This window comes from Folsomia candida, unplaced genomic scaffold (genome assembly GCF_002217175.1).
Source record: "Folsomia candida strain VU population unplaced genomic scaffold, ASM221717v1 Fcan01_Sc005, whole genome shotgun sequence".
In the NCBI taxonomy this organism is placed as follows: Eukaryota; Metazoa; Arthropoda; class Collembola; order Entomobryomorpha; family Isotomidae; genus Folsomia; species Folsomia candida.
Genome location: NW_019091197.1, coordinates 4,068,459 through 4,089,928, shown reverse-complemented (window position 1 = coordinate 4,089,928; position 21,470 = coordinate 4,068,459). Strand labels below are relative to the sequence as shown.

The window sequence follows — 21,470 nt, the reverse complement described above, 5'->3', positions numbered from 1 at the left end:
ACCTACTATTACGTAGAGACGGATCTTAAATGCCCGGGAGAAGCATCAGAAATCGTGGATGCATACGTATGTATGTATGACAAACTTCTCAAATAGTGATCTTGTCTCGTTGTTACAAATTATCTAAGTATTTGTGTGACACCGTGCTTGCGTTGTTTTTGTGATGAGAATATTATTACAATCTTAATTGCCTGGGGAATTTCTGTGCATAGGTACTTACACCTGGTGAAAAAACCCTTTACATACTTAAAATGGGAAAGTCAGCTTCTGCGAGAAACACGTGGGCGTTATAAATTACTCTGAAGTGTTGAGGTTGCCAATCAACAAGTTGAACATATATCGTTTTCCTGTATCGTCCGCAGACATGTATATGCACATATTACGTTATGTAAATATTTACATATTGCAGTGCAGTGCAGCTCTAGAATATGTACATACTTTATGCACTTATGTAAATACCCGTGCACATATTACATATGTATGTATGTATGTATGTATGTACTTACTTATGAATGTAAAGATAACTTTACCTTTACAATTAATCTTTATATGTACTTAAGCATCACGTAATGATTGTAAATTATATATTTGAAAGAACACAATTCTTGGGGACCAGGAAAATAAAATAAAACATTAATTTCCTGCAGGGAAGTAAATAGGTTCAAATTGGAGTTTGACATATTTATGCATTTCAAATTCATCTCACAAAAGTCAGTAGATTCTTCACAAACTGAGGCAATTCTTTAATTGACAAATAAAGAGTGCATACAAATGTAATGTATAATATGTAGTGTTCGACGGTTTTCATATTGCAGATATTTATGTATGTAATAGCCTATTAATTCAATCTGTTTTGTTTTTTAAACGTTTAACAAGTAAGCGTCTTTATTCTTTATGTTATCACAATAATCACAATGAGCTTGGGCTAATTATGTGTGCGCAATTGCCCAAAAATAGCTTTCTATTTCATTTATGTCTCCACCTTCCCGCAATTATTGTTATGAGCAATGAAACAGAAATCCAACCCCCCGCCGATATAAATCCTAAGGCAACAACTGTATTTGAAATTCCCCATCCTCTCGAGCAAATTGATCTCATAGCGTCAATCATCAGTGTCATCGGTAATAAATTGGCTATTTGACGAAATGTCCACGGCATCAATTCCAGAGGCCAGTAAATTCCTAAAAATCGTCATAAGTATTAATACACATATTTACTTCCTGAGTTCTCTCAACTACTAAAAAAACGTAATCGCAATCACAAACCTGTCGTAAAAGCCATAAATACGAAAAAGCACAGAAGTCCTAATATATTTTCCAAAAGTCCATCCCACAGTGCGCTCACGAGAAATCCTGAAAAGTAAGTTGGGCTTTACAATCAGAAATTTTGATACAAAGTGGGTTAAATTGTGTACGTATTTGTACAATGCCTGGAGCGATGGACAAGAATAGGGCACGGTCAACATGACATGTAATCAGCCTTGGATATTTTTGCACTATTTTTTAAATATTTGCCGTAGAATTTTGATAAAGGGCAAATAGTTAAATGACATTAACATGGTGAAAAGGATACAAGATTATTAAAATCGTTCGGTAACGGCCTCCTGATTTTCCACATCCTGAACATGATTTTTTTAAATCTTTAATAAATTTTCTCCGAGTTGTACCTCATAATAAAAATCCTCCAGTTGATGCAAACGAAAATAACTGGGATGTAACACCAACCAGTGTCTAAGGGAAATTCTTGGTCTGGTCCGTTAAACTTATCCGAAATTTGTATCTCATTGCCCCACCCCAAGATCTTTTTTCACGCCCATCCACCCCTAACTTACTAAACTACCCACGCTAAACCTGAAGCAATTATAGTGTCGGACTTTTCCATCGCCCCAGGCACCGTTTGCTCGTTCTTACCCACATACAGTCCCGCAAAGGACGTCATGTACATCAACGCCACCACTACGACCCAGGAACCATTAATCACTATGTCGTACAAGTAATACATTATTCCCAAAAGTGCTCCAATTTGAATGAAAATCATTAAACTTTGGGTAAAAAATGTAGCAATATGGTAATGCCAAAAGCGCACTCCGGCCACATTGTCTCGATCTACAAGTCCACTAATTTTGTCCTCCACTTGAATGATTGTGATTGGCAGTGCCACAAAAAAACTACCCTGAAATGGAAAAATATGATTTCGGTTACAATGCAATGTTGTGAAGTGTGACACTCTGATTTGTCTCTTTTAAAATTATGTGGTCCAAGTCAGTACAACTAACTCGGCAGTTTTTGTGATGGTCAGAATTTGTCAAAATACTTGAATTTAAAAAAAATGGGCGATTTTTACCAAGCAGAAGAAGCAAACCCCACTCCATTACCTTCGAAGGGAAAAATCGCCATTTTTTCAACTTTGACCTCAAATATTTTGACTGATTCTAACCATCGCACAAACTGCCTCAAGAAACGTAAGTTGTATTGACATGGACCACATAATTTTAAAATTTCACAAATCGGAGTGTTACACTTCACACCATCGCATTGTTTGATGACGCATCATGTACCATGGAAATGCAACATAAAAACCAACGTACATAATTAGATACGCAGGTTGTACGAAGACAATATAGTCAAATAATTCTGTGGACCCGTGGATAGCACGGAACTGAAAGAATTGGTATCCATGGAAACATTTAACTTATACTTTCGACTGGTCATGCCAAAATCAGTAAATATTTGTATGTGCATACACGAAGTGGCGGTCGGCTAACATCGCTTGGAAGGGAACAAGCTGACAATATATTTCCAACGTAAATCGTGTATTTCTCCAAAATGGTATTTCTCATCCAAAAAACCAACATCCGTTCTAAAATGTAAAATTCAAAAAAACGAATTTTAATTAACAAACAGGAGATCTGCTTTGTATCTACATCTGTTGTAACTACATGTTCGTATGTACCAGTTTCATCTAATCGAATCGATATCGTGGACCCAAGAATGGTTTCATTATCCGCAAAATTTCGAAGAGCCATTCGGTTTTTTAAGTGTGTTACATAATTTTTAGGAAATTCGACGAGCCCTGTGGTTTTGCCCTGTTTAATTTGTGCGAGCCCCTCTTCGTAAGAATTTGCAGGAACCTTAGACATTTATAATTGTAAATTACATAAATTATTATTTTAATTTACGAAATGTTAATCACGAAAAGTTACCCAAATGAATTGATCTTCATCAAATTTATCAACGAAATTGCAAATCCCCAGGTTCGAGAGACATTCTTGCAACAAACTTTTTGCACCGCAGTATTTTTGTAGGTTGTCGGTGAAATTCAAGTTTGAATTGTGTACCAAGCTTAATTTCATGTGTTTTGGTTGTGGACCAAACACGTTTTGCATTACGACCACGGCTAGGATTGGAAGACAGATTTGAAGCAGATGCAACCTGTTCAATACAAAAACAGTCACGTGAGGTACAAATGTAAATTCACACAAAAATGAGTAAAGGCACCTTAAATCCCTGCGATTTCGGTGGAACCATTTACACATTAATGCCCAGATTATTGATGCATTGTCCAAAGTGACATTAGAAAAAGTGGGTTCTGTTGATATGTCCTGATTGTGTGGCATCGGTAAGGCGATAGCTTCCAGCATGTCGTCTTCCTTGAGATATTTAAATCTCGGCAAGTTTCTCGTAAAATTCGATACTTTTTGGTCGTGTTCACACAATTTTAAAACCAGTTTCTCAATTGTTGGAGCCTCGTGTGTCAAGAGTAGAGCTGTCGGACTGTCTTCAGCAAGAAGGCGACCCCCAAACTTCGGAGTAATAACCATCTTGCTTGCTTGCATCTTCAAATCAACTGACCTTGTCGCAAAATCTGGTCTCCTCGACGTAATGTGTAGAGACTATTATGCTGGTCCCATTATCACGACTAATTTTATGCAAGTATTTCCAAATCCTGTGAAACACACGGATTTTAAGTATAAAACTTCTATGATAAAAGATTTCGAAAACTGACCTCTGTCTTAAAAGAGGATCCAACCCGACGCTAGGCTCTAAATTGGGGTCATTAGTAAGTTGCATCATCTATGTACAATTATAAGCTCAAATTATTACCGTCGAGCACGAGCAGTTTCGGGTTGTGTATCATCGCCGCGGCCAAGGACACCCTCCTCTTTTGCCCACCACTGAGGTATGGATAACAGTTACTGCTTGGTTGCATAATATTCAAGCAATTCACGTAGTCCTTGATAACTTCGTAAAAGCGATAAACTTACAAAATTGTACAACTATTTCTATGGAAAATTAGCCTACACATTTTTTAAACTTCTCAGATCAAGGGTGTCTTTTCGTTTTGTAAAAGTTATTTCACAAAATTTAAGGATTTTACAGTTACAAAAGACTACGTGAATTTCCTCATTATATGTCTGATAAGGAGTTATCATACCTTAGTTCTTGAACTAGTTTATTGATTTTCGGCAAATCTAGAAATTTAGAAAGAAATTCGATTCTTTCCTTTATCTCGACCGAACTCATGGTGTAGAGCATTCCAAAATATTTCAGCGTTTCTGCGATCGTTAGTGTGCCCAACAGAGCGACCTCCTGCATTGCAAAAAAATACATGTATTTGAAATCTTGTAACTTTGCATATGTACACTGGGTGTACATATGCACGAAGTAATTTAAATGGCAACTTCTTTTCTCACCTGAGGCATGTACCCACAAAGACGCCCAAGATTACCAGGATTCGATTTTTGAAACACCGTGACGTTGCCACAATCAAGCTCGAGCAATCCAACAATGCACTTTAGCAGGGTTGTTTTTCTATTCGGAAAACCATAAGTTCATACATAAGTTAATTATTTGCAAAATTATGAATTATACAACTTTATATTTCGCCTATTTACTTATGTAGAGCTAAATATGCATTAAAAACTAATGGGTAAAGATTTTTAAGTGACACTTGCCCGCATCCACTGGCCCCTAACAATCCGTAGCTAGAATGTGTGAATATGCACATTGAAATCCTTTAAAATCCTCCTAAAAATATATTTTACTTGATTTGCTTACATTTCTCCAGTGCCTACACTCATATCAACGCCGCCAAGAACTATTTCAGATTTTCCATAATGTTTGAAACCGTTATTTATTGTTACTGCCATTTCTTGATTTAGTATTTGGTTTAAAATTTTGCAAATCTAAGATGTGTAAAATACTTATGTACATATACAGTATTTGAATACGTGTCTTTGCTCATTCGCATTAAAGCTGGACTGACCAAGTTTTTCGATGGTAGATATATGTTTTAGGCCTTTTAAGATTTTAACATGAAGATGGTCAGTTCAGTAATACGTAGTAACATTTATATATGTACATTTTAACATTTTTGCAATATATCTGCATATACTTGACGCAGGTCAGTGCAATCAAGAATTCTGTGCATGTCAACCCACCAGGTACATATGCATATTTTAACCTGTTATGCTGAGCCAGGTACTTTATCCTCCCTGCAACAAAAATATAGCAAGAAGACAAAATATTTTTTCCCACACTATTGTTACACAAGAAGTTATGTATTTTCCAATTTGTGCACACCAGCATTTAAAAACTAATTTAAGCGTGTTCTAGTAATTCCCACATGCATTTGTTGTGACGGATCTCGGCTAATTATGTACATAAGAGAAAAGTATCAGAAATCCTGTTTAAGGATATAAATATAGTATAACAAACTTCTCGAGTAGTCATTGTTACATACATTATTCATAAGTGATTCTGTATGTAATACCGTGTTTTCATTGATTTAATTGTGAGATACGGTGCGATCTTATATATGTATGTACTTAATAATTGGCTGGACAATTGCGTATACATACATAGGTATTTAGGTACGAAAGTACCCCAACCTGACGTCAGGAAATGAGAGCAGTTACATAAGATGAGAAAGGCAACTTCTCTACGTACACCTTGGAGTTATGTCCAAGGCACTTGCAAAGTGTGAAACTAGCAAAGATGACTATCGCGATTTTGTCAATCAACAACCTCATTAACGAATGTACTTTGGGAATAGGATTGGATTATCGCAGGGGTGATGCTACAGTATTTACATACATAGATATCTATGGCAGAGTGACATTGTCAGTGATAATTTGTCATTGTCAAAAAATCTAGCAGAGTCATATTATTCGTACTCCGTGCTGATATTGATTTTATAACGATTTCTTACGATATTGGTTCACCGATTGGTAAATTTTCCACGAGCAAGTTAATTATGTAGCTGCAAAATTAGAAATAAGTCTTATTAAGCACTTAAATTAGCTATGTGAAGGTGAAGCTACTTGTACATATGTATTTAAAAAAACTAATGTGTGCAGTAGCGTTCCTGTAGTTTATTTTCCATGGAAGGTTTTGTAGGCATGGTTATGCATTTCAAAATATTAAATTAATTAAAACTTGAATCTATAGAAATTTTGATACTTCTGTTGGTATTGGATAAAAATTGTCAAGTAAACGAATCAAATTTAGCTGTAAAACTCCCGTAGATTAAGATTTCAGTTGATATTATTTTTGGAAATTTCGGACTTGCATAACCCTAAAATTAACATATTTGTCTGAAAAAAAAACATTTTACAAATTGATAAACTTCCATTGACTACCAAATCTTTTTAAAATTCTGGAAACAATTCCACAGACTGTGTAACTGGTACGCAAAATGGAAAACGATCTCGTGTGTAATTATCTAACTGGTAGCTACGAGGATTAATTTTGCTACACAAATGTCTGTAATTTGTAGGCAAGAAAATATTAATAAAAATTGACTGGTAGCATACATATGTATGTAGAGGTTAAACTGCAGCGCTAAAAATGAGTACTATGTTTCTTCTGTTCGGCTAAAGTTGGACGGACCAATTTTTCAGCTTAATTCAAATTCCAAAGGCATATTTACATGCGCTCTTAACATGAAGATGATTCGGTGCATTGGTGCATATTTAGTAGTAGGTACATACATATGTATATTTTTATGCATGTCACAAGACGGGAAGCCAATTAAATAAGCGTAGCACAATAAGCACGACAATGATTTATAACTAATTGTAAGTTTCTCCATCATTAAACCTAGGCCAATATAATCAGCATTATGTAAACCCACCAGGTTTCCACATTTTACATAACCTGTTGTAGCATATACTTACGTACATACATATGTACATCTATATTATAAGCTGGAAATGTTTGTCTGCAACGGAAGTAAAAGTACATAATTTTCCGTGACGGAAGTGAAAGTGGAGAAAGTTTCACTTCCTCTGCCAAAAGACATTTCCATTTAATAATATAGATACCATAAAAATAATAATTCGGTGGAATTATGAATAATCTAACAATTTTCACAAAAATCAAATTAGCCCGTCGCCCGGCGGGAGACGGGCTTATATGCTAGTACATATATAAAACAATAAAACCTTACCAGCAACTAAACACGTACAAAAAAATACTTGTTTTCCTACACTCTATTTTATATAGTAAGTTATGAATTCCTCAATTTGTTTATAACAATTAACATTGGATTGGTGTGTGTATTAATAAATCCGTACCTGCTATTACGCAGCTACGGATCTGAGACATCGGTTATCGAAGAGATTAGATGTATATATCAGAAATCATGGATGCGTACATATCTCAAACTTGGGAACGAATAAGCACAATCTTAATTGGCTAGGGCATTTCTGGACATAGGTACTCAAGCATACTTATATACGTCGTGAAGTGAATATGCATAAAACGAGAAAGGCAGCATATACGAGAAACAAGTGGGCGTTTCAATTTAGATACTTCCGAAGGGTTAAGGTACGAAGTTTGTTAATCAACAACTTTATCACAAGTGTAGACACATCATCGGCCTAATAAATAAAAATCAGAAATGAGCAATGTAAATATTACATATTGCAGAGGAGCTCTACAATATGTGCACATGCACTTATGTATATATGTACATACTTTAAATATATATGTATGTACTGTACATCAACTTATAAAGTTAACCTTACACATAAATTTTCATATTTATGAACCACGTAACGATAATAAATTATATATTTTTCGTTGCACAATTCTTGTGCACCAGGAAAATAAAATAAGATATTAATCTCCTACAGGAAATTATGTAAATACATATGCTCAAATTTTTACAGACTTTGGACATATATACTTCAAATTAATCTCGCATAAATCAGTAGATTCTTCACAAACTTAGGCAATTCTCTAATTGCTTATCAAGAAATGGATACAAATTTATATGTTTACATGTATGTATAAATACGAATCCTTGATGCTACGTAAGTAAATTGCACATATGCAGTACCCCCCAAGTGGTACATACATATGTATTTATATGTTTAGCAAGAAGAAGAGCTTGACGAGAGACAAATGTTTCGAATATTACTCCGTCTTTAATTATATCATTTCATGTACTTATTTTGGGTGAAGTAATTATTTGTCATTCGGTCTTAAATATGATATTGATAATGTATTATTTTACATGTTTAAATTCACAGGCACATGAATGCACATGAATGGTACACAGTGTGCCTGTGTACTTATTTCTATATATACGAAAATACGTATTCATGCCTCTATTGAACTTTATCATATATTTTATGTAAATGTTGCCTTACACGACTTATGTATTGTGTCTGTATACAGGAAAAAGTGAGCATTTTTGCATTGGTTAGAATTTTATATACTTAAAAGCGTTCAACCCTCAATCGCATTACATGTTCACACACGACTGTTTACATTGGTAAATAGTCAACAATGAAATAATTAAATAAATTATTCCATGAGTGACGACAATGATTATCCTGAGTGATTCATGCACTTTAAGAAATTATGTGAAATGGCAGTTTATCTAATAACACCAGACGACGATACAGAAGGAAAGTGGAATTTAATATCTCATTATCAGATTTCCAGACACCCGATAAACACAGACACGCAAGGCTGCCGCAAAGATCTGAACTTATACACTTGTTAGACAAGGCCAAATGAAGGTTTTTCCAGTGCGAGTAATTTCTGTATGGTTTGAATTTTCTGGATGCCGTATTTATAGGAAACAAAAACACATTGACGAAATTACGGCAAAAAATGAATTTTTTTGCAAGCATAATTTCTTGTAAGTTGTAAGGTACAAGCAATAGAAACCGCACCATCTAGCGGACAATAACGATACTTAAAGGATTAGCTGCTAGGTGGCGCCAATTACTTAAAGCAAACACTGGCTAGATGAGTTTACAGGCTTAAGGCGGCGGAAAACCATCGATTTCTGACCAAGTCTAATCTTCTTATTTGGCATTCGCCATTTTATTTTGACAAATTTTCTTGAATACTTCGGACTTTATGAAATTATTCACTGCCAACATGATAAATCATAAATTATCATCAGTCAAAGGGAAATTCTTCGGCAGACAGTCAAATTTTCTCATATTTTGGCTCGATATTGGCTACTTTATGTGCTTAATTCCATTCACGATAAAATCAGAACCCCACTTTGCAGTAAAATCATCCGTTTTCCAGAAGGTGAATTAAAAATAAAATCTACATTTATCAAAACTAAATAATCCCACGAAAATATTAATATTTCCAGCTTTTGTGTTCCCTTGTCCACGCTGCAACAATGTTTCATTACATAACAGAAGCTTATAAGTCGGAGGCACATCCCCAACAAAATAATCAACAATCAACCATTTATTTCGTTTGGCTGCTAGACGTTACCACCATCTTGTACAGGGCAACGCTAATCAAAATCCTGTGGAGAGATTCTACTCGATTCCTTAATCTGGCAAAGTTCCTACAGAAATATAAACATCTAGAAATTTTCCAGCATAAATGTTGGGTACATAATGTTAACAAATTAATTTCATAAATAAATTTGATATGTACCAAATCAACTACAATTTTCCATTGATTTACAGGCAAACTCTAAAATATTCTTGATTCTTATATGGTCCTTTTACACGATAAATATAATCCTCTATCTTGTTTATGGCGGATATGTGTTCCAATGGGAAAACGACGTTATTTCGTTAGATTTAATGTTTCGGAAATATATCGAAAAGGCGAGAATAATTTTCTTCTCAAGGAGTGTCACCAGCCCGCAGGATGTAAATTTATTGGATGGATTCTTAGCACTAATCATTTTTATTGGGGCGAATTGTCAGCAAGTTATGGCCTTCTTTGTCTATGGCTTAACGCTGGTGTTGGTCTTATCATTGTGGGCGCCTGTTCAAGGATTTAAACGGATATTGCAGGAAACAAAGGTTCGCACATACATAGAATTATGTAATTATGCTTTCTTTATTTGAGTGGAAGAAAATATTTCTATACGACTCCACAAAAGTGGCTTTGATGTAATACGCGGTGTAGTAATTGCTCGATATTAAAGCTTCACCATACTGGTAACAAACTTTTACAGTCCGGTATAATTTTAATACTAAGCGGTAGCAAGAGCAATTATAATTCCGACAATCAATACTTGGGTAACTATACCAGATTTCTAACAGTGTAATAACAGTATAAACCTAGAAACTTCTATTTTTAGCCCGAACCAGGGCTTATGTAATTGTCATGTCCGTCTGTCCGTCTGTCTTTCGATAACTCTCGAACGAGTTGACCGATTTTTACCAAATTTTGTACAGACATGTATCTGGGCAATGCAACCACCGAGTTCGAAGATGGGTTTTATCAGAAAAGTTTTGGGCCGGTGGGGGTCATCAGAGTGGGTGGGGTATTATGCACCAAAATTTCAAAATTGTCGTAGAAACATAAAATTTGGTATAGAGGTTGCTAATGGCTCCTAATGAAAGAATATGAAGTGAAATTGGAAAATTTGTCAACCGGGGGTACCCGAGGGGGTGACCCACACCGATTTTAAGAAATTACCGTAAGAAATTGAAATTCGGCACTGTGATACTTAATGACTTCTCATGAAATAATTTGAAGTCAAATATAAACAAAAAGTAACCGGAGGGGCACTAATCGGTGACCCATCCCGATTTCTATGAGTTTATATATTCAGCAGAAATTTAGGATGGAGGCGAAAAATAACTTAGGATTAGAATTTAGGAGGGTTGAATTTCGGATCTTTTTTATAGAAAATTCTGACAAACATGGGTTTACTAAACGTTCCTGGTTCGGGCTAAGCAAAGCTGTACTGATAGGTTTTTAATCTGTTGAAAGAAGAAAAATTGTACTTATTCTATTTTAACCACCCACGAAAATTGTAAGTTCCGCTAATTCATGTTTTATCGACAGGGAGACGACCTGCAACTGGAACATCCAATCAAAAAATGGTCACATACCTCCTTTTGCCTTCAAGTGAAGATGATACAGAAATATTCCTCACTAATTACACAGCACTGAAACAACTATCGAAATTAATTAATTCCGCTGCCAGTCTTATAATTTTCTTCTTTGTGGGAGAAGCTCTACTCTATTATTCTGTCAGCCTCAGCTACATTTTTGTGGCGAAGAATGATATTGCTAGATTTCGAAAATCTATATTTTTCCTGAATTTTATATCCGTTCTGTTCTTTGCGGGAGACGCGTGCAAATCCGTGGAGGATTTGGTAGAAAGTTGGACATCGCGAATGGTGCAAGCGTCGCAAGGGTACGAGCTGAAAAGGAGTGGATATTTGACGCTGCTTTTACATGAGGCTAAATCACATGCCGTTGGGATCAGTGGACATATTTTTGTGCTGAGTTATACCTCCATTTTCAATGTAAGCGAACCTATTTTAACCCTTTAACGTGTATGATTAACGACAAAAAAATGCATTAAATCGGGGACACTATAAGTATGTTGTGGTCATGGCGCGGGAGGAGAAATTCAGGAGTTTTTAATAAAACTCGAAAAACTGAAAAATCAAAAATTTAACATTGAGTTGTATAGGGAAATATCCAAATTTTTGGGAAGAAAATCTTCAAATTTAGCATTGTGTTGGCATAGGAGAAATCCCTCAAAATTGCAACAAATTTTAGGTCGCGGAGAGAAAATGGTGAAAATCAATGACCTCCTAGAAACGACAATTGTCGTCCTTCCGCGCCATGACCACGATTTTTCAGGACGACTTTTGTCGTACTCCCGAATTAAACCATTTCTTATAAAACGACTATTGTCGTCGTTACAGTTTAAAGGGTTAAGGGATTAGTTGTACACATTTACTTGAAATTATTTCAGTTTTTGCGTATATATTTTGCAGTTTGTGGCTACTATGGTCACATACTTTGTGATTTGTTCAACAATTCAAGGCTGATAATGAACTGGAACTCGTTATTTCCGGTGTCAAGTTTGGCAAATTGTGCACTTCATTAAGGAGGAAAGGTTCACCACTTGCCACTCTCAGAATTCGATGATTCTTTCTACATAAATGTTGTCGTATCTCATAAGTGAACAACGACCCTCAGCTGATTTGATGCCATGGTCACATTTGACCCTGCCACACCCACTCAAAAGGACAAAAATTACGAAAATCTACGTCTTCAAGCTCTCGTCAAAAATCCAATTGTTCGGATTTTTAAAATTCTTGCACGATTGTAGCCCAAGTAGTCCAAGATAATTGTTTTATCATATCATATCCTATATCAAATTCAACTTTTTTTAAAAAAATTTATTATTTTTGAAAATTACTTGAAATTGAAAACCTGAAATTTCTTAAGAATTGGATTTATTTAGACTTGAAGCGCATATTAAATTTTACTAAAAATAGTTAATTACTGAATGTTATTGAACTTTGTTCTCATCAATTATTCACTTTTTACTTCGAATGGTCTGCATTGCCAGACAAAAATATTTACATACGCCTGCTACAATTTACTTTCAATAACACTAAACGATATTATTGCGGCATATTCGTGATCACTTTCTGTCATTATTGAGATTATAATTATCTTTTCTGCTTCGTAGGACACGATTCTGTCTCTCAATTCAATTATGTAAGTTCAAATATACGAAACACCCAGTTCAGAAATATTTGCGCAAGTCAATGGAATATTTTAGTAGTTCCTAGGAATCAAGAAGAATTAAGACATAAATATTTTTTCATTTTCATATTTAAGCAAATATCTAGTTTTGTTTTGAACTTTTATTTAATCTGCAGCATTGAACGTAATGCTAAGTACGTAATTTTCTTCCATAATTTAAATCCATATTCATTTTCAATTTTCCTAAAATTTTCATAAACCTGCAGTATTTATATCTGGATTTCTAAATTGACTTGAAAGTCTTTATTATGGGAAACAGTGTAACATCCCCACAAGGAAAGGCACAAAGAGCACTTTTCAGATTTAAAGTCTTATGCAAAATTGCCCATCTAACTGGCTCATTCCCAGTAAAAAGAGGTTTCCAAACCGGGAAAGAATTTGCATCTTTTACCGCAAATAAATTATCATGGCCCTTCGTGTACAGGTTAATTTGCAACAACTTATTATTAAGTCACCTCGAATGATAATTGTTCCTTTTCTCATTGTCCAGTTGTACTTTGGGCTACTTCATAAAAATCTACTGTTCCGCCTTCATCCCAGAACCGATATCCCTCTCGACACATCCAGGCAATATAACCCGCCAGGGTAACCGAACCGACCTTTCGGTTACCGACATCGTCACAAAAGAGGCCGCTTTCTTACTCATCGACTCATTTGGCCTCGTCACCCATATTCTCGTCGCTATCCAGACCGCGAAATTTCTCGAGATTGCCGCCCTCCTAGAAAAATATGTCATCTCTCATCCCCCCACCAAAGTCAAGCTGTTCAATTCCTGGACAAATGGAGAGTTAATACATAACTTATTCTTCCTCACATACATGACCGTCTGGGCTTATTCGACCTACTCTGAACTGAAGGACAGAGTAGTTTTCCTCTCGCTTTATTTAATTGGTGGATATCACCCCCCGGTTTGGGGGTATACGATCCTTTACTTTGTCACATTTAGCATTTTGCAATACAGCGTATGGTTCTTGCACATGCAAATATTCTTTCCCGCCAGTCTTATCGAGGCATGTTTGGCTCAAATGGTCACAGAAATTAAGGAGAGATCCAAAGATACTGCAATTTTCGAGGGAGAATTCATTACGTCGAAATCAAAAATCAAATCGATTTCGTGGACCGTTATGAATCGTCCTAACCTTAGTTACGGTTCTGACCACGTGTTTTGGACATCTCTAAGTGCCCGGTATATTCAAATTGAGAACATTGTAGCAGCCTTTCAGACCTTCTCCGGTCCTTATGTAATAATTTCGCTATTATTTTCTGTTGCCTCGAGTATTTGCGTGATTTATGTCGGAACCATGTCGGAGCTGGTCTGGTCGAGTTCGATCCTTTCTCGCTGCATGATAGAGGGCACCGTTGCCACGGCGTCATATCGAGTTTCAGCCATCACAAATGTGGGCGAAATGTTGAAGGAAAAATATGCCAAGGTGCGGAAAGAGGTGGCCATTTCGAGACATAATTTTCAAGAAAGGGCGACACATTTCAATAACGATGAGCAAGAAGAGGTTAGAAATATTTGCGAGTTTTTGGGTGTAAATTTCATGAAAAATTATAAATCTATGAAAATCTTTAGTTCGAAAATTTCGCCCGACTGGTGGACTCGCTACCGTTAAAGTTAAGCGCGGCCGGTTATTTTAACGTGAGCAGGAAAAATGTCACTTCGGTAAGTACGTAGTATAAAATTACTTGGTCTTGTTTAAGTCAATTACTTGAGATTTCTTACTGAATTTTGCAGATTATAAGCGTTATTATCACGTACTTCATTGTATTGCAACAATTTAAAATGTCAGAGAAATAAACTGCGAAATTTGAGAGGTTTGCATCGGTATTGAATTAATTTATTGTTCTCATTCTCCAAGTGCTCATTAATAAATAATAGAGGCGTGAAATTAAATAATGATTTTTGACATACACAAACATCAGGCCATCCCTTAGATATATAAGTAAATAGTGCTTATTATTTTGGGGTTGTCTAAAAACTATATCACAAAAATTACATGTTAACTGCGACCAGTTGATATTATGTAGGAATAACTGAAACTTGAAATTAAATAAATATTTAATTATAACAAATGTCTAATTAAATAAATATGCTCATGCAGAAATATGTAGGAGTGCTGTTTGACAAAAAGATCTAAATTCATGATAACCAAAACAAATATTTTCACGATTTGCATAAAAGAATTCATCAATTTTAATGCATTGTTCAAATTAATTCTAAGAAACCACTCGAACCTAAATATTCATACTTATATCTCACTATTCCTCTTCTTAGTTCGAGAGGAATAATTTCCGTGTAACATATTTTCTTCAATATAAATTATTTTTAATTGTAATTACATAATAATGCGTCAAGCGACATCTTCCAAATCATTGTTACCATTTTTTACCATTTCACCTGCAAGCCCTAAATTTACCCTTTTCCGATCTAAAATATTTTTAAACCTCCAATTTTGCCAATATTACGCGTCTTTTTCTTTCCTTTCTCCCTACAAATATTCGGTTTCGTCGATGCTGGATTTTGACAAAAATACTGGATTCAAGTGCACCACGAATATTTTCAGACAGGTTAAATTTGTCATTTTTACACAAATCGAGAGCTGTATATAAATCTAGACAGTCATCAAGTTGTCACCGATGTATCGTCCGTGTATTCACATTGGTGACAAATTGATTACCACATTAATTAAATAATGGGCGTACTCACGATACTTTGTTAAGTTATCTTTCGAAAAAAAACAATGCAAATTTCCTGAGTAAATTTGTAAACCAAAATTACATGGTTTCACTCTAAAAAATATTTCGAAATTTTGTAAAATATGCACATTTATTTTGATATGCTCAATGTAGATACATATACTCAGATTTGCGAGCTTTAAATGCGCAGAGTGTCGCGAAAACACCCTTATTTCTGCACTTTACTAACAAATTAAAATATTCTGCATTTCTGTCTTAGATCATCTCCATCTCGTATCCAGCACTGCTCATCCTCTCATTTTTCCTCCATGGAGGTTACACAATTACAAAACCTCTTCGCCAAAATCCAGCCAACATTTATGAAATAATTCGCACGTATGCAGCAATGGGAGGTGTGGTATTGTTCTCCCTTGCATTAAGAAGCAACAGTGGAAAAACTATGGGTAGGCTTTACTTCCAATGCTACCAATTGATGGATATTAAGTTGCATCGGAGAGGGTTTTGGGATATAATAAAGGTAAATTGCTAAGTTTTAATCCTACGTTTTTGTTCTACATTCACGCATAGTCGTTGGTAATTTGCAAAATCCATAAGTTTTGTAAAATAATTAGACGAACTTTTACAAAATAAAAAGACACCCTTCATCAGAGTAGGTTTACAAAAATTTGATAATTTTCCATTATTAGTTAAATTATTAGCTATTTTCTAAGTTAGCTAATTTTCCTAAGAAATATTTATTAAAGTTTGTAAGTTCGCAAGAGTTGCGGTTTACAATGTTACCAAGGACATCGTCAATTGTCTCATACATAGTTTGGTTCTGTTGGCTCTCAAAAATTACCCAGACTGGTTTTCGGAAATTAAAAACAATAACAAAATGCTCGGTTATATTAGTTTGCTCCACACAGGAAGTTTGTATAGCCTAATAAATATGTGTACATTTAGGACCACTGGATCCCAATTGGACTCTTGATCCTACCTGTTTTATCCTTAATACAAATGCTATATGGGTTGCTACATCAGGTGTCAAGCTTTTCACTAAATCCTCTGAAATCCATCATGTTCGTCACTTATCTGGTCATTCTCGATTTCGCCATGTATTCATTCATCGCGTTTTCGTACATCACTATCATTTCATGCTACCAACTCAGCAAAGAATCCAGACAATTTTTGGCTAAAAATGGAAAAAATCTAAATTTTCAACAGGTCAAGGCTACATAATTCAAAAATTTGACTATGAAAAAGTTGTGTATGTACGAAATACACAAAATTTAACGAATGTTTGAAAATTATAGATCTTGGAGCATCACGCCTTATTGAAGGAAATATTTCAAACTATGAATAAATGGGTGTCCAACGTCCTCTTTAGTACAATTTTCATAGAAACGGCCGCATTCTGTAACTTTATGGGAATCTTGGAGCAAGTACCGATCTTTAATTTGATTGAAATTATGGTCAATTTCACCATATTTTTTGCCATGATTTGTACCTGTGCGAAAAGCAGGGCGAATGTGAGAAAAAAACTTGGTTTAGCAGGAGTACATATTTTGATGCAAGTTAGAAAATAACACGACATTATTTCTAGTTCCAGGAAATGTCGCAAATTATTTATGATTCGTGGCGGATGGGATGTTTCAATGTTAAGGAAGAACATAGTGTGGCGATATTGTTACTGGACATGGCCGAGAATCCTTTAGGTCTGAAGGCACAATCTTTTCTGGTCACATATTCTCTCATCGGAACGGTAAGAATTTTAAACACACATTTATAATAAGAATTACATACATTAATTAACTGAAAATAAAATTCCATGCGCGTTGCAGATTTTGGGGACGATATTGACCTATGTCCTAATATATTTGCAATTTAGCGCAACACACATCGGACCACAATCCATAAATGATTAAAGGTGACATGTAAATGCCCGTTTGCATACTACTATACTAACGTTAGAACATACATGTATGAATTCACGAACGTATCTTGTGTATCCATACTTTAAAAATACAAATGTGCTTACAAATGTGTTGTTTTTCATATATGCTGCTTATTTGGAATACCTTACATAACTTCTGACAATTATGTAGGTACGAAACTTTGAAAAACGTCAACAAATTATACCTGGACAAATTATAAGCTCGTGGCCCTCTTAAATACTTGGAGGGGAAACATGTAACATGGTGAAAAGTTCTTGGTTAAAAAAAGTCTAAAAAGCCTGTCATGAAGTGACCACTAAATGTATACTTGCAAATACACTTATGCAAATACTTGCTAAATGGTAAATTGTAACGCGAAATAAATTCGCATATGATGGTCTAGAAAGTTTGAAAAGAGATAAGAAAAACACCAGTTCGAATGTTTGATCAAGCCATTGTGAAATTTATTCTGTGGGCGATTTAAAAGACAAAAGATCCTTTGTTATATTCAGACACCTGTCATTACTCCGATGGAGTGATATTTAAATATTTCCAGATCCACCACGTACGCAAAAAATTCTTAGACTACTGTCGTGTACAACTTGGGTTCATATTTTTTCTAATTTTTGTACCCAGTGAAACCTTAGAAAATATTAAAATATATAAAATGCGGCTCCAAAATATCCTCCTTATATTGGGAGATCTGTTCACTATGTCCAGCCAAACCTGGCCAGATAGCTACTCCCAGATTGAAGTAATATCCTACATTTTGAAGAATTTTGGTCAACCCAAGTTTATCCTGGTACATGATAAATCCACCACGTCCTCAACTGCATCAGAGTTTGCAGAGGACAGAATACTCCAATTTGCACAGGATCAATTTATCCCATTTAAAGAACTTCTACCTGAAATTAACATCACAAGCGACATCATTGACGAAGAAATATTCCGCTTAATATCAACTTTCTCCAAGTCCAAATTTAACCCAGCAATCTATAGCCACTTACTGCTTTTACCGACATCCTCACTACGCAAAAGTTCCCCACAACCACACCCCCTCATCCTCTTTAACTCGGTCACTTTACTGATTCGAGATACCCCAAAATTACCCCCCATTTTCTCCAACAGCTTTCCCCTCGCAACCTTCCTCCTCAGCTCTGCCGGACCATACCAAATCTGTCACTTCTGCAGTCTCCATAATTACCACGCATTCAGAAAAATTACACCCCACTTCCAAACCTCATCGTCCCCATTACACGAAAATTTCCACCTGGCTCCCATCTACATTGGAAATCTTGGCCAATTTTCGGGCAAAATTCCCCCCAGGTTTTTAACCCCACAAAGAAACCGAGTAAACTTGATAACATTTCTCGCCGTCAACGTGCAACTTCTCTTCAACCTCACCGTCTACGCTGTGCCCAGCAGTGAAGATGACAACGGGATGGAATCCGTCATCGTCATGGTGCTCAAGTCAACCGCGAATCCTGTCGAAAACTTGTTCAGCTTCGGAGAGAAGAAGGAAATCACATTTATCACGAAGCGTCAACCCCACCCGTTCGACTGGACTTGGATCAAGGGGCCTTTTGAGCCTCAAGTGTTGATCCATTTTGCCCTCGCATTCGTCATCATGTCGATTTTTATCTATTTGATCGTTACCTTATTGAACGATTGCGGTTTACAAATTAGCATTTTGCCCTTCACGATTTCGTCCTCGTTCGAACTCATTTTAAGGCTGGTGTTGGACCAACACTTGGAAAAGTTACCGTCATCAAGGACACCATTTCGGGTCGCATTTTGCTCCTGGCTTTTGTGCTGTCTCGTGGTCACGGAAACTTATCGGGGCGAAATTGTGGGACATTTCGTCAAACCGCTGTACCTTGATGGGCCCCTGAACTTCTTAACGTTGGGGCAAAGTGGGAATTTCTTTGTGAATGGGTTCAAAATTGAAAGAAGGAATACAACGAGTTGGATTAGCAATGTCGTTCGTATCCTTGAGATGGAATTTGAAGCCAGAAATTTGAAAAAATATGGACAAATTTTGGACAAGTTTAAAACTTCGGAAAATCGTTTTTTGGAAACGCCATTTGACGCGTATAAACGTCTCGTGTTCACGGAAGATGCTTTCATCGAGGAAACCACGAGATTGGAAATGTTTGTGGGGATGGACATTGCTAAAAATATGTTCCAACTGGGAGAAGATTCCATTGCCAGATATGCGTACACGATCGTGATGAAAAACGTTTTTAGCAGGAATATTCTAAGCGTTTTTCAGACTATGGTTGATTCAGGCCTAATTCAGGAGAAGGTGGCGGGTCAAAGATCACTTTCAAAATATAGGTTTAACGCAATGATGAAAAAAATGATAAAAAATGAGACCGACGGGGTACGTGAAGAGTTGGAAATTGGGAAAAGTGAGACACATGTCCCATTAACGATTTATCATGTTAAGAACGTTTATATCATTAAGGATGTGTTTTATGGCGTTGCGGCTATAATCTTGGTCCTGGAATGTGTAATGGATCGGTATCATATGGCGAGTAGTTGTGATAACTTTAGATGCAAGTTGCAGGAATATATGTTTGTTCTTTGGGTTTGGATAAGGCTCAAGTTTATTTTATTGTACATTTATATTTTTTCAGAATTTCCACAATGGGTCAAGACATAACTTTATGTTAACATATTTACATATGTAGCAAGCAAACTCAATAGCTAAGACATTTCAATGCTCGGGTAATATTTTTAGAAAATATCTTATTATTTTTGGAAAATTAAGATCAGCTTGGTTAAACTTGGAGAAAGTCATTTCATTCAAGTGCATTGTACTTACCTAACTTATGTATTTAATTGACATTTGAAAAATTTTAATAAATATTACCTATACACTCTTAGAAATGTATCTAACTTAGCGCTGAGTTGCTTGCCTACATACACTGTACGGGGTATTGATAAGTCTACACAGGGTAAAGTGGCCAACCCTTCACCGGGTTTGCCCAAACTTTACTCTGTTTAGCCAACATTACTTGCGTTTACTCGAGCAAGAGTTGCCAATGCATATCTTACCCATGGCAGAGTTATCTGAGTTGGGCGCGAGGTCGGCTGGTAAACCACAAAGCACCTCATTCCACACTCAACCGCCTTCCGCATACGCTGCGAGTGTCATTTTGGCAGTGGAAATTTATTTATTTTCTGACCCCCATTTAATTTTAACCACCCCCACTCGAAAATGGCAACACAAGAAGTGCAAGGACTTCTACAGCAATTTGGATTACAAGAATCGTAAAAAATTGAGGGTAAATAGATATTTAAGTAATTCTTGCAAATTGTACAATAAATTTTATTCTTATAAATTTGATTTGAATTTTCCGTCTTATTTTCAGATCACCATATTACAGATGACGAATTACTAGAGCCATCGAAGGGGGAGAGACGAGGGATGAAATTTTAAAATTGATAAATAATTAATAAAATTTTAAATTGAAATTATGTAAGCAAAATTAAGTAGATTTCAAGTTATTTGCATATACCGCTCTCACAGAAATAGCCCGGTACCGAGTAAGCAGTACTCCTATGAGGGTTACCAATGCGCAGTGCCCTGGCTGGAAGCGTTACTCCGCTGAGAGTAACGCTGTATTTTCACGGAGTAAAACGCGTAACTCTTTTGCATTTAAGCTCCCACGTACACCATAGAGAGTGCAAACACTATTAACTCTGGCATGGATAGAATTTTACTCCGTGTGGGGTTATTTATTCTTACAGTGTATCAATACAGATACAGTTTAACTACATGCATCCCAAATTAAAAGACGAATTTACCACGAAATTCATCTCTTTCACTCCT

General features: G+C 35.8%; 4 protein-coding genes across 6 annotated transcripts; 3 read left to right on the top strand and 1 right to left on the bottom strand.

Annotated features, from left to right (window-relative positions):
- Positions 1 to 722: 722 nt before the first annotated feature.
- On the bottom strand, positions 723 to 5,329 carry LOC110850361 (ABC transporter G family member 23). 3 transcript variants are annotated; one of them, XM_035852295.1, is made up of 12 exons: positions 5,058 to 5,308; positions 4,694 to 4,811; positions 4,435 to 4,589; positions 4,104 to 4,174; positions 4,006 to 4,042; positions 3,498 to 3,945; positions 3,203 to 3,431; positions 2,953 to 3,130; positions 2,744 to 2,859; positions 1,911 to 2,172; positions 1,266 to 1,352; positions 723 to 1,181 (listed from the first exon to the last, which is right to left on the bottom strand). In XM_035852295.1, exons 6-12 carry the CDS (start codon positions 3,833 to 3,835, stop codon positions 967 to 969), a joined length of 1,425 nt encoding a protein of 474 aa, XP_035708188.1. In that variant the 5' UTR covers positions 3,836 to 3,945; positions 4,006 to 4,042; positions 4,104 to 4,174; positions 4,435 to 4,589; positions 4,694 to 4,811; positions 5,058 to 5,308; the 3' UTR covers positions 723 to 966. The 3 variants fall into 3 exon arrangements, with proteins under 3 accessions (XP_035708188.1, XP_021953486.2, XP_035708189.1); XM_022097794.2 differs by having other exon boundaries at positions 4,006 to 4,174; XM_035852296.1 differs by lacking the exons at positions 723 to 1,181; positions 1,266 to 1,352; positions 1,911 to 2,172; ... (1 more) ...; positions 2,953 to 3,130; positions 3,203 to 3,431 and adding an exon at positions 4,955 to 4,984 and having other exon boundaries at positions 3,673 to 3,945; positions 5,058 to 5,329.
- A 5,980-nt stretch (positions 5,330 to 11,309) lies between these two features.
- On the top strand, positions 11,310 to 12,565 carry LOC118435864. Its single transcript, XM_035852346.1, has 2 exons — positions 11,310 to 11,758; positions 12,239 to 12,565. Exons 1-2 carry the CDS (start codon positions 11,327 to 11,329, stop codon positions 12,290 to 12,292), a joined length of 486 nt encoding a protein of 161 aa, XP_035708239.1. The 5' UTR covers positions 11,310 to 11,326; the 3' UTR covers positions 12,293 to 12,565.
- An 833-nt stretch (positions 12,566 to 13,398) lies between these two features.
- On the top strand, positions 13,399 to 14,820 carry LOC118435895. Its single transcript, XM_035852406.1, has 3 exons — positions 13,399 to 14,527; positions 14,596 to 14,685; positions 14,758 to 14,820. Exons 1-3 carry the CDS (start codon positions 13,838 to 13,840, stop codon positions 14,818 to 14,820), a joined length of 843 nt encoding a protein of 280 aa, XP_035708299.1. The 5' UTR covers positions 13,399 to 13,837.
- A 3,524-nt stretch (positions 14,821 to 18,344) lies between these two features.
- Positions 18,345 to 21,111, top strand: LOC118435894. The gene is made up of 2 exons (XM_035852405.1): positions 18,345 to 20,922; positions 21,010 to 21,111. The coding sequence occupies exon 1, from the start codon at positions 18,345 to 18,347 to the stop codon at positions 20,295 to 20,297; it is 1,953 nt and encodes a 650-aa protein (XP_035708298.1). The 3' UTR covers positions 20,298 to 20,922; positions 21,010 to 21,111.
- Positions 21,112 to 21,470: the final 359 nt, after the last annotated feature.

What these genes read in the sequence shown, in the direction of transcription:
- LOC118435894 (XM_035852405.1), top strand. Translation starts at nt 18,345, where the DNA reads ATGTCCAGCCAAACCTGGCCAGATAGCTACTCCCAGATTGAAGTAATA.
- LOC118435864 (XM_035852346.1), top strand. Translation starts at nt 11,327, where the DNA reads ATGGTCACATACCTCCTTTTGCCTTCAAGTGAAGATGATACAGAAATA. An exon ending in GTTATACCTCCATTTTCAAT is followed by an intron (nt 11,759 to 12,238) that starts GTAAGCGAACCT and finishes TATATTTTGCAG; the next exon opens with TTTGTGGCTACTATGGTCAC.
- LOC118435895 (XM_035852406.1), top strand. Translation starts at nt 13,838, where the DNA reads ATGACCGTCTGGGCTTATTCGACCTACTCTGAACTGAAGGACAGAGTA. An exon ending in ATAACGATGAGCAAGAAGAG is followed by an intron (nt 14,528 to 14,595) that starts GTTAGAAATATT and finishes GAAAATCTTTAG; the next exon opens with TTCGAAAATTTCGCCCGACT. An exon ending in GCAGGAAAAATGTCACTTCG is followed by an intron (nt 14,686 to 14,757) that starts GTAAGTACGTAG and finishes TGAATTTTGCAG; the next exon opens with ATTATAAGCGTTATTATCAC.
- LOC110850361 (XM_022097794.2), bottom strand. Translation starts at nt 3,835, where the DNA reads ATGCAAGCAAGCAAGATGGTTATTACTCCGAAGTTTGGGGGTCGCCTT. An exon ending in ATGAAGATCAATTCATTTGG is followed by an intron (nt 3,131 to 3,202) that starts GTAACTTTTCGT and finishes TAAATGTCTAAG; the next exon opens with GTTCCTGCAAATTCTTACGA. An exon ending in ATTTATGGCTTTTACGACAG is followed by an intron (nt 1,182 to 1,265) that starts GTTTGTGATTGC and finishes GACGATTTTTAG; the next exon opens with GAATTTACTGGCCTCTGGAA.